We start from the raw sequence: 11695 nt of genomic DNA, 5'->3' as shown, positions 1-11695 counted from the left end.
TTCAGGACGGTCAGGTCTCGACATCTCGCTGGCCAAATCAGCAGCCTTGAGATGGTTTCCACTCGATCGTTGCGTGAATGAACAATGCATCGTGACCTCTTCCAGCCAAGGCGGGCGCTGGAGGCGTCAGAACGTTTTACTCATCGCTTAGTAGCCTTGAGGTGGACCACAACTTGAGCACTACCTGGAAGGCACAACTCATTGTGGCTATAACGACCAGGGAGGGCACTGAAGATCCAGCATCGGTCCGCTATCCCAGCGACAGGAGGCCACATTGCGGCAGTGCTGGGTGTTACATCTGACCATATCGACAGCAGACAGTTAGCATCCTCCTACGGGCCTTCGATGCGACGTCAACGCGGCCGGCATCTCGGCGATCGGCGATCTCCTCCCAAGCTTCCTCAACGACTTCTCCTAGACTTCCTCGACTGCGAATGAAACAACAAGGTGTAGAGGCCTCTCGCGTTCTGAACCCCTTCTTAGCAAGTGGGCAGGCTCTTCCAAAGGACAGTGAGCGTAGGAACAGAAGTGTTATGCAAATCAGGCCAGGAAGGCTGCTGGAGGTCTAATGTTGGATTGCTGGTTAGCGAGCAGGATTGAGATGACCGCCACTTTACAGGAACAATATCATCATGAAATAAAGCCCGGGAGGCCACTGGATATTTGAAGTTGCGTCGATAATAATTGATAGGCAGGCTTCAGATGAGCGTTAGTTACAGGATTATTATGGAAATCGGGCCAGGGAGGCCGCTGTGCAAGTTCGGATGCAATGCAGGGAGAGGGCTGGAGGCATGAATCCGTGTCACTGATGAAGTCAGCAGGCTGGAGCCGAGCGTTACTTGAGAGTCAGCTCATCGTGATGATTTCATTATTGGGATTAGGTCAGGGAGGCCGCTGACGGTACAAATCTGGGATAGAGACAGTCCATCAATCAATGGGCGGGCTTGAGATGGGCATCGCTCGAGCGTCATTTCGGAAGAACAAAATGGTCATGGGGTTAGGGAGGCCGCTGGATGGATCTCCGAGAGCAGATGGATAGGAACAGATTCATCATCAAAATAAGCCCAGGGAGGCCGCTGTGTATGCAGAATTGGGTTGCCAACTCAGGGGCAGGCTTAAGATGATTGTCATCTGAGCCTCAGTTGAGCGTCACTTTGTACGAACGAAATGGCCGTTGAAACTGGGTCAGGGAGGCCGCTGTATATCCAGAATTGGCTCGTCAGTCAACGGGCAGGCTTGGGATGATCGTCTTTTGGGCGTCAGCTGCGCGTCACTTTGTAGGAACGAGACGGCTATGAGACTGGGTCAGGGAGGCCCCTGGATGTGTGTCAAGTTGTAGAACGATTCATCATGAAATCCGGACCAGGGAGGCCGCTGAAGGCCTCGAAGTTTAGGCTGGTAATAATCTGTGGATTGATGGCACGCTTGAGATGAGCGTCACATGAGCGTCACTTTGTAGGAAACCCTGACGATGGAAATTCCACCAAGGAGGCCGCTGAAGGGTCCAAGGCTAGGTTGGCAAAGCCTGTGGACTAACAGCATGCTTGAGATGAGCGTCACTTGAGCGTCACTGTGTAGGAAAACTAGACGAGGAAAACCTCGCCAGGGAGGCCGCTAAAGGTCCAAGTCTAGCTTAGCATCCGCCCGTGGATTGATGGCATGCTTGAGTTGAGCGTCACCTGAGCGTCACTTCGTGAAGAACATTGATCATGAAAATCTCGCCAGGGAGGCCGCTGAAGGTCTGTGTTGGGGTTAATATCCGCCCGTGGATCAATGGCATGCTTGAGTTGAGCGTCACTTGAGCGTCACTTGAGCGACACTATGTAGAAAATATTGATCACGAAAACCTCGCCAGGGAGGCCGCTGTATGGATTTTGGATATGCTATCAGTTCAGCCGAGGAGGATCGAGATAAATGTGTCCTTCGCCACTGTTCCAGTTCCGTCGAAGTCGAACTCGTCAATCATGGCATGCAACTCGCTCTCGTTCACGTTCTGCTCTCCGCATTCCAGGCAAACGCGTTTCAGGTCCTCAAAGACGATATAACCCTTCCCATCGCTGTCGAAGATGTTGTACGCGCGCTCCACTTCCTCGTACGGATCTCTGGTAACGATTCTAGCAGCCGCAAGCTGCAGGAACTGTGGCTTTGGCATCACCATGTTGACCACGCTCACGTGGTGGTTTTCTGTTTCGATTCCTTTGGCTTTGAGACGCGTTATCGCTGCGGGCGACACAATGCCGTATTCTTGCATCAGTTGCGCGATCTCTGGGCGACTAAGCTTAAAGCCCATGGCGCGAAACGCGACACGGAGTTCGTGAAACGCCAGCATGCCATCGTTGTCGAGGTCAAAAAGCAGAAACTGGTCTCATCAGCGAAAATGCATGAGAATTCGGCCAGGGAGGCCGCTGTATGGGATTTTACTTACAGCTTCTTCGATCTCCTCTTTCTGCTGGTCTGTAAGAACCACAGCGTGCTCGTTCTCCGTCTGCCGTGCCATTCTGGCTGGCTGCTGCCCATACTGTGGTGCGGACTGTGGTGGTGGTTGTTGTGGTGGTTGTTGTGGAGCGAATTGCACACCTTCTGGACGTCTGGAGTACGCTGATCGCGCGAAGTTCTGCGGTGCCTCTGTTACGCCACTATTACGACTTCGGTCGGGCAGCTTCGAAGAGGTCGCGAAGGCATTTCGTTGAGCATATGCAGGCTGTTGGGCCCCAGACATAGCTACATCAATGATAGGGGTGATGCAGTGAAGCAGATATCGATAATACGTATGAAGTCGGTACGGGTGAAAGTGGATTATTTGTCTGGTGACAAAGTCAGAGGCCGCCTGACGCGAACTTGAAGTTAGTGGACGCGTTGTGGGACCGCCAAGCTCACGTCATTTTTCTCGTTCCCACGTGACCATGACTCCACTTTCCCTTCTACGTATTTACGAAGTATAGCCTACCACTCTTCTGACTCTGGCAGATGCTCTTCATCCTCCTGGCAGACGATTCATCAAGATGAGATGCAAGCATCAGTACCATCCCTCAACACGGGCCGCTGGCTGATACATTTCGACTATGACGCTTTCTATGCAAGCGTTGTTGAGCACGAGGACCCGGCCCTCAAAGCCGTTCCATTGATCATCCAGCAGAAACAAATAGTCTGCACCTGCAACTACAAGGCGAGGGAAAGGGGAGTCTATAAGCTGCAATTGATGACCGATGCGGTCAGAATATGTCCTGAAGCCGTAGTCATCCTGGGAGAGGACCTTACTCGGTTCCGGGATGCTTCCAAAGCACTGTACGGCTTTTTGCGGGAGCGAATATGGAGTGATCGCGCTGAGCGCCTGGGCTTCGATGAGGTCTGGCTTGATTGTACTGATATGATTGACTACAATGCAAAGCTCCTCAGTCAGAACGATTTGACTAATTCCTTCTTCTGCATGGACCGGGATGACCCTACGATCGGATTCGCCTTCGATGCAACGGCGCTCTTCGGCCAGACTCAGCCAGCCATAGCGAGTGAAGGCGTTCTTCTAGACGAGGACCGTCTCCGACTGCATCTGGCATCACATCTCGCACGGCATCTACGACATGAGCTGGAATCGCAGGTCGGATACACAGCAACAGTTGGGATAGGTCCGAACAAGGTCCTGTCAAAGCTTGTTGGAAATGTCAACAAGCCGCACAACCAAACGACAATCATCCCACCTTATGAACCACTTGGCACACCCACATCGAATGTAACTCAGTTCATCGACGCACACGATATCGGCAAGATACCTGGAATCGGATTCAAGCTCGCGCAGAAGATCAGGTCAAAAGTGCTGGGGCGTACTGCCGTCATTAATGAGGGATTGGTTATGGTCAATGCCAGCACGAAAGAGTCTGTCTCGGTTGGAGATGTAAGGAACTACCCGGGCATGGGTCCGGAGATGCTCGAGGAGGTACTCGGTGGACCAGGTGCGCAGAAAGGTATTGGAGGCATGGTATGGGGCTTGCTGCATGGAGTCGACAATACTGAGGTCAAGAAAGCGCGCCGCGTCCCTGCATCCATATCACAGGAGGACTCCTACATGAAGTATCTGCATAATTTCGATGAGGTGCGCAAGCAGCTCTTGTTGCTGAGTGAGAGACTCATTAATCGCATGCGAGTCGATCTAACCGAGGATGACGAAGACGATGCGAGCACTAAACGATGGATGGCACATCCGAGAACGCTGCGACTGTCCACACGACCGCGACCTCCTAGGGATGCTGATGGTGTGCGCCCACGAACCTTTCATCGAATATCAAAGTCTGCGCCGTTGCCCAACTTCGTATTCAAGCTTGACGAGCAGATGTCTGGGCTGGCTGAGAAGTTAGTCAACGAGGTCTTAACTTCGCTTTTTCGCAAGATGCATGTCGAATCCAGTCAGGGCTGGAATATCTCCCTCATCAACATTGCTGTGACGAACATGGCGGAGAGCGCAGCGGATACCAAAGACAGCGAAGGCAGAGACATTGGAAGAATGTTTCGTCGGCAAGATGATATCCTGAAGGACTTTCGAGTGGTCGAAGAGTCCGAGGCAGGCAATACTGACGATCCCGTCGCTGCGCACCCGGACGACGGCATGTCGTCCTGGGACTCTGACAATGACGATGAGGACTCGGAGCCATACGCATGTCCTGACTGTCAGGCTCATATACCATCTTTCGCGTGGGCTGCTCACCAGCAATTCCACATAATGGCAGCCACCTAAGTCAACATATTGAATTCTCGGAATGCCCCCTCGTTCAGGCAAGTTGACCCCAGGAGAAAGATTCTCCCGTTCGTGCCAAGCGTCTATTTAAAAGCTCGGTCAATCCCGACTTAGCGAAGATCGGTCCTGGCTGGCCCCAACAACCGCCCCTACGCTCCATCAGGAGACGTCTCAAATTGTGGCTGAGCTTAATTATAGTATTTCGCCCGCTGACCATGAGCTTTTTACCGCGCTCGAGACTCTTTGCGATGGCGAATTTCCAGCTCCCATCAGCTGCTTTAGGGTATCGAATCTGCGGAGCTGTCGCAACGTGACTGGCATGCGTAGCCGCTTATGCATACACATTGCGCGTATGGCTTCGATCTATTGGCAAGCGAATATCCCCATCTTCGGATGATGTACGATTCCGGTCATGCTTTGCTTTGCGTGAGGTTCGAGGTCTCAGAAGCCCCCTAACAGAAAAGAAACGCATGATACTTCGTATTTCCTCAAAAGTGATTGCCTTTCCTGAAGATGATGTTGAGTTGCGAATGTGCATAGCATCAGCTCATACACCTGAGTCGGGCCCGAGGACCGGAGACGTGAAATCCGCCTACACTTATCGGCACTCAATATAGCCCTACGATCTATTATCTACAGGAACACCGAAGAATTGGCCCTAGCACAGACTCGCACCTCGCACCTAATTCCAACAGAAACGCTTCAGCCTCCGCGCATTGATTCCAAAGGCACCGCTCCTTCGTTTGTGCCCTAAGCCTTGGGATTGAAGAAGCCTAAAGCTCACGCCTGGACTGGCTATCATTGCGAGCGCAACATCAAACGAACATTCTCACTGATTACTACTTTAACTACAACCTCGTATTCTCACAAATCACCCAAGACTTCTCACCACTTCCCTCGTAACGGTCGGCCTTGTCAGCACACACGACTCCATCCATACTACAGTACAAGACACCTCAGGCCCAGATCCTCTTACTGTGTACAAGCGAAATCTAGCGTCCCACGTTGCACAACTGCTTCCGAACGACCTTACACGACATACAGGTTTTCCTGGGGAGAACATGCTTCTAATATCCAAGGCGTCTTCAGTATTACCTTCTTCTACTACCACGGATCCGAGTTCACGCTACGCGCTCGACACCTTCTCGCACTCTATGCCCGCAGCCAAACGCCCTAAACTGTCCCTACAGACGTCCGCCCTACCGTCAGCACACTACGGCACCGCCGGCTCGAACACCGGCAATGCACGTCTCATGGACATGGCGACCGCGACACCCACGACTCTCAACACATTCAACAACACATTCGACCTCAGCATCCGGCCTTCGCCTATCTCAAGCATAGCGCCTCCGTCCGCCCTGTCCAAACCTCTCACAACGACCAGCTCCCGGCCCAAACGCCAAGCTGCCGGTACTTACGAACTAAACCTTCCCCTCGGCATTCGCCCAATCCTTAAGAACTCCTCCCTCCCACCCGACCTTCGCCGCGGCAGCCTCAGTGCTGCCGCCAGCGCATCGCCCCTCAGTGCCGTCAGCTCGTCCCGGAGAGTGTTCTTTCCTGAGCCTAAACGGGTCAAATTCGCTGTCGGAGGGGACGAAGAAGTGGTCAATCGGGTTTACACGAGGCGGCACATGGACATTAGTTCGAGCGAGGATGAGGAATCAAGCAGTGGGAGTGGTGAGGAGGGAGAAGAATCGGGTCCGCCATCGGAGGCGCCTACAGTCGGTGATGACGATGCTGTTGCGGAGGAGCCGCAAGAGCGCGCAGCGGCACTTCGATTATCATCAAAAACGGCCGAAAATGTCGACGAAGTCCAAAGGGGCCGAAGCCAGTCGCGGCATCACCGCAGGTCATCGAATGATGCGACTCGTAAAACACGAAAGCGACGTCGGTGGGAGTGGACTTTGGGCAGCACTGCTACTGGCGAAGCAGAGACAGCAGGAGCGACAGAGCCGAGACCGACGACAGGGAAGTCGCTGTCGCGTGATTCCGCAGCAGACGATGCCGCCAAAGATGGCGCTGTTGAGGTAGCGGTGGAGGAGGTGCAGGCGACGCCGAGTCCTGCGGACGTGAATGCTGAGACTCCGAGTCCGTCGTAGGAGCAGAGGCTCTCAAGTGCGTGCCTGCTGATGCCTGCTGGTCTGTATCTCGGCGGAGGCAAACTGTTGCCGCCTGCTGCGCAGCGTACGATTACGTATGCCCATCAAGTGAGATCAAAACCCCTACACCTATCCTACGTCCGTACGTGATCATTCCCTACTGCTGCTGCTGTTGCTTAGCAGGCTTCTAGCACCAATGCACACGTGTTCCTTCAATGGATCTTTGTCTTGCCGCGGATGGGAACCGGAATGCCCGCCGCAATCGCGCCGACTTCTCGCTCGTTACCTCCCAATGCTAGGCAGGAGCAGCAGCGACAGAAGGCCTGAGATTGACAAAACTCAAGCATCCGGTCCATCAGAAGCGAGAAGGCGGCCCTTTCTGAGGCAAATCTAGCAGCTTGGTGGCATCGCCCATTCGTGATGGTCCAAGACTGGCGCCCATTGAATTAGGCGATCCAGCAAGCGGCTTGTTGTCGTGATAGGAGATGCTAGGCAGTATGAGGGAGTAGAAGACAAGGCACCAAAGTCGCGCTGCAGCGTACTATGGCCTCCAGGCTAGAAATTACGTCACTGTTTGGGTTTGCCAAGTGTTCTCTTCTTCCATCAATCATTCATCGCCGGATACTATACCATGGTCGCAGACGTTTCACTTGGACTGAATCCGTAGATCTGAATATAGAGGGAAGCGCACAATGTCAATCTGGCCTTGACCGTAATAAGCCAACATCTACGCTGCTCAAGACCGACATTCGAGGCCCCGGACAGGATGGCCAACTCTGAGGAGACGCCCGCGCAGCGACAAGCACGAATCCGTCAACAGAAACGCGAGGCTAAGATCAATGCAAATGCTCAGGAGAGACTGGATAAGATTACCAACCTGGGTGGCCGGGCTCCCGAGCCAGGTAAGTAAAGCCATGTGCAGGAGACCAAGAATTGACCCAGATCGCAGTGCGCAAAGAGCCACCTTCGCGAACGCCGGATGCGGCAGCACCGAGTCCCGCCACGAACAGACAAGTGCCATTCGGTGCAGGTGCGCCGCCGCCGAACAACAATAGCCTAACACCGGAGCAAGCCAGAATGCAAGAAGAGTATATGAAGGCTCTCTTCCAGGGACCTCCGGCAGGAGCGGTTGGCCAAGATCAAAGTGCACAACAGCCAGGCGCAGATGACCCAATGATGCAGATGCTGCAGTCTCTTATGGGCAACATGAGCGGCGACCCAGGTCAGGGCGGCGCGAACAACAACCCTGGCGGCCTGCCATTCTCTCCTGACGATTTGGCTCAGGCAACCGGTCTACCTAGCTGGGCGACGGGAATGATGTTCGGCGGAGGAAAGGCACCACCGACTCCAGCACAGGAACAGAGTCAGAGGATGTGGAAGATATTGCATGTTGTCGTTTCTGTGCTTTGTGGCGTCTACATGTTGTTCGCCGTGAACAGATCTGTCCGCACCTTCGGATTAGATCCGCCTGCGCCTCCAACCTTTCAGAATCCATTCATGGTGTTCATCATGGCTCAGCTTCTGCTGCAAGGAACGAGGATACTATCAGCCGGTCAGGCGGAGAAAAAGGGTATCGGTCTATGGTTCCAGATGCTAAAGCAGTTAGCACGTGACGGTGCAGTCGTGGTATTCATGCTTGGCTGCGCCAGTTGGTGGAAAGGCAACAGCTAGCATGTGCGTTCCTCTCACGACAACAATTCCATATTATTCTTCGAACAGGTTTTAGTCGGAGAGATTGCCGACATAAGGATGCTTTTTCGTCGTGGGCGCTTCTCGTGCTCTACTACCGCGGCATCGGACTCGATAGTTAGGGTACATGATGACCCGTTATCCCGGAGGCACTTTTACAACCGGGGCGGACTCCCATGTCCGAGACCTTGCCGGAACTCGTGCTGGCAGAAGCTGCCGCAACTCAACATTTGCTGCACAAATTGCCTAAAATGGCTTCTCGCATACCAAACAACATCTGTCAGCCGACAGTCGGTAGTTGCTACAAAGGACTCCCTGGGTCAGTACCGTAAATGAGTACGGTCATTGAATCAGAAACGTAACTTCCGGGAGATGTGCTGGGTATGCAGGTCAGCTTGAGAAAATCGGGTTGGGTATGCCGGAGGAACGGGACAGGGGTCAGGTCACAGGCAGTAGATGAATGGTGGGCGGCTTTGACGTGATGCGGGGGAGGTGCATGGCATACCTCATTTCAGATTTACAAATTCTGGAGTGGTCACTCGACAGCTCGCGCTTCTGCTCGAGGGCCTAGACAGCAACGTAAATACGGAGCACACGTCACTGGTCTCTTGACGCTGCTCCCCTAATGAGATATACTTCTGACCGATCCCAGCGTGACCAGAGCTTTCTCTGTTTCCTCATCATTGCTTCCCGGCTGCCCCTCGCACGTCCTCACGAGTTGGGGTAATTTCGTCGAGTATTATATAACTCGAACACTGCTGCTCACCAGACCACATCAGAAGGGTCAGCGACTATGGCTGAAATCGAGGCGAAGCCGGAAGGCGGCATTGTAAGTCATTCCACACTTTGAGAGGTGTCGGTACGTTAACGAGCGACAAACAGCCCGAGTCACATACCGTCGACACATTCCAGTAAGCGCCGGACGATCGGAGGTTGCTGACGATTACTGACGCTCCTGCAGTGTTCCCAAGCCATTCTTCAAAAAGGGCTCCGGCAAGACCCATTTGAAGGACTTTGCCGAATATGAATCATTGTACAAGGAATCTATCGAGAATCCGGATAAATTCTGGGGCAAATTAGCTCGTGACTTACTTTCGTGGGACAGAGACTTCCAGACAGTAAGAAGCGGTACCCTTGCTGAGGGCGACGTTGGGTGGTTTTTGGAGGGTCGATTGAATGCTTCCTACAATTGCGTTGACCGACATGCCTTCAAGAACCCTAAGAAGCCCGCAATCATCTACGAAGCCGATGAGCCCAATGAGGGCCGTACCATCTCCTATGGCGAGCTTCTTCGTGAGGTCTCGAAGTTGGCTTGGACGCTCAAAGAAATGGGCGTCAAGAAGGGCGACACCGTCGCGCTTTATCTGCCATGATTCCCGAGGCACTCATTGCTTTCCTAGCAATCACTCGTATTGGCGCCGTCCATTCCGTGGTCTTTGCTGGATTCTCGTCGGGTTCTTTGGCAGATCGCGTTAATGACGCAGAGTCAAAGGTCATTATAACAACCGACGAAGGCAAACGAGGTGGAAAGCTGATTGGCACGAAGAAGATCGTCGACGAGGCACTGAAGAAGTGCCCTGGCGTGACTGGCGTACTCGTCTATAAGAGGACAGGCGCAGATGTACCTTGGACCAAGGGCCGAGATCTGTGGTGGCATGAGGAGGTCGAGAAGTGGCCCAACTACATCGCACCTGAGCCGATGGCATCGGAAGACCCGCTCTTCCTCCTCTACACGTCTGGCTCGACTGGAAAGCCCAAGGGTGTAATGCACTCTACAGCTGGCTATTTGCTAGGCGCCGCAGCCACAGGCAAGTATGTCTTTGACATTCACGACGATGATGTCTACTTCTGCGGAGGCGATGTTGGGTGGATCACAGGTCACACTTACGTCGTGTACGCGCCTCTTCTTCTGGGATGTGCCACCGTCGTCTTCGAAGGCACTCCTGCCTACCCCGATTTCGCGCGCTATTGGGATGTCATCGATCGCCATAGTGTCACCCAGTTCTACGTCGCCCCGACCGCCCTACGATTGCTCAAGCGTGCTGGAAACGAGCACATAAGACACCAAATGTCGAAGCTGCGTGTGCTAGGTTCAGTGGGAGAGCCCATCGCAGCTGAAGTCTGGAAGTGGTACTTTGAGACCGTTGGAAAAGAGGAGGCACATATTGTTGATACATACTGGCAGACGGAGACCGGCTCCCATGTGATCACACCACTTGCTGGTATCACCAGTACGAAGCCCGGCAGTGCATCCTTCCCCTTCTTTGGCATTGAGGCTGCGATCATCGATCCTGTCTCGGGCAAGGAGATCGAGGGTAATGATGTTGAGGGCGTGCTTGCCTTCAAGCAGCCATGGCCAAGTATGGCTCGGACTGTCTGGGGCGCACATAAGCGTTACATGGACACATACCTGAATGTGTACAAGGGCTACTATGTAAGTCTCAAACTTGTGCCTCTTGATCGATGCTGACAATTCGGAGTTCACCGGAGACGGAGCCGCTCGCGACAAGGACGGGTTCTACTGGATCCGCGGCAGAGTCGACGACGTGGTCAACGTGTCAGGTCACCGCCTGTCCACCGCCGAGATCGAAGCTGCTCTGATCGAGCACAGCGGTGTTGCTGAGGCTGCTGTGGTGGGAATCAACGACGAGCTCACTGGCCAGGCTGTGAACGCCTTTGTGTCGCTGAAGGATGGTACAGATCCTGGTGAGCAGACGCGGAAAGATCTCATACTGCAGGTTCGGAAACAAATTGGACCATTTGCTGCACCAAAGGCTATCTTTATCGTCGATGACCTACCGAAGACTCGATCCGGCAAGATCATGCGCAGGATCTTGCGGAAGATTCTTAGTGGTGAAGAGGACAGCCTGGGCGATACGTCAACTCTGAGCGATCCAAGTGTTGTTGACAAGATCATCGATACTGTCAAGCAGGGGAAGAAGAAGTGATCGCAAGGGGGGAAATTTAGGTAGCAGCTGGATTTTGTAAATCTGTCGGGCTTGGCATGATCAGGCAACGTTGAATAGTCCATATTGCTGTACGTTCTTCCGCTTCATTGTCGTGGCTGTGTCATCATTAGGGTAGATAGAGCGCTCTGGACCATGATTAGCGTAGGTATCTACAGTGACTATCGTAACAATGCAGCGTTTTGCGTCCAGAGGCACCGTGACTGCCAGGCAGC

General features: G+C 53.4%; 5 protein-coding genes across 5 annotated transcripts; 4 read left to right on the top strand and 1 right to left on the bottom strand.

Moving 5' to 3' along the window:
• Positions 1 to 1891: 1891 nt before the first annotated feature.
• On the bottom strand, positions 1892 to 2719 carry AB675_10652 (Cell division control protein 31; the record flags this gene model as incomplete). Its single annotated transcript, XM_018139440.1, has 2 exons — positions 1892 to 2359; positions 2426 to 2719. 2 exons carry the CDS (start codon positions 2717 to 2719, stop codon positions 1892 to 1894), a joined length of 762 nt encoding a protein of 253 aa, XP_018000793.1.
• Positions 2720 to 3007: 288 nt separating this feature from the next.
• AB675_10651 (DNA polymerase iota) lies at positions 3008 to 4726 on the top strand (the record flags this gene model as incomplete). Its single annotated transcript, XM_018139439.1, has 1 exon — positions 3008 to 4726. One exon carries the CDS (start codon positions 3008 to 3010, stop codon positions 4724 to 4726), a length of 1719 nt encoding a protein of 572 aa, XP_018000681.1.
• Positions 4727 to 5787: 1061 nt separating this feature from the next.
• AB675_10650 (uncharacterized protein) lies at positions 5788 to 6825 on the top strand (the record flags this gene model as incomplete). The annotated part of the gene is made up of 1 exon (XM_018139438.1): positions 5788 to 6825. The coding sequence occupies one exon, from the start codon at positions 5788 to 5790 to the stop codon at positions 6823 to 6825; it is 1038 nt and encodes a 345-aa protein (XP_018000584.1).
• A 766-nt stretch (positions 6826 to 7591) lies between these two features.
• On the top strand, positions 7592 to 8496 carry AB675_10649 (uncharacterized protein; the record flags this gene model as incomplete). Its single annotated transcript, XM_018139436.1, has 2 exons — positions 7592 to 7727; positions 7775 to 8496. 2 exons carry the CDS (start codon positions 7592 to 7594, stop codon positions 8494 to 8496), a joined length of 858 nt encoding a protein of 285 aa, XP_018000731.1.
• An 811-nt stretch (positions 8497 to 9307) lies between these two features.
• Positions 9308 to 11462, top strand: AB675_10648 (Acetyl-coenzyme A synthetase; the record flags this gene model as incomplete). The annotated part of the gene is made up of 5 exons (XM_018139435.1): positions 9308 to 9343; positions 9397 to 9425; positions 9476 to 9866; positions 9896 to 10948; positions 10995 to 11462. 5 exons carry the CDS (start codon positions 9308 to 9310, stop codon positions 11460 to 11462), a joined length of 1977 nt encoding a protein of 658 aa, XP_018000875.1.
• Between the last annotated feature and the right edge of the window lie 233 nt (positions 11463 to 11695).

This window comes from Cyphellophora attinorum (genome assembly GCF_001299255.1).
Source record: "Cyphellophora attinorum strain CBS 131958 chromosome Unknown Contig11, whole genome shotgun sequence".
Taxonomy (NCBI): domain Eukaryota; kingdom Fungi; phylum Ascomycota; class Eurotiomycetes; order Chaetothyriales; family Cyphellophoraceae; genus Cyphellophora; species Cyphellophora attinorum.
Note: the sequence above shows the minus strand (reverse complement) of the source record. Positions and strands in the feature narration are given on the sequence as shown.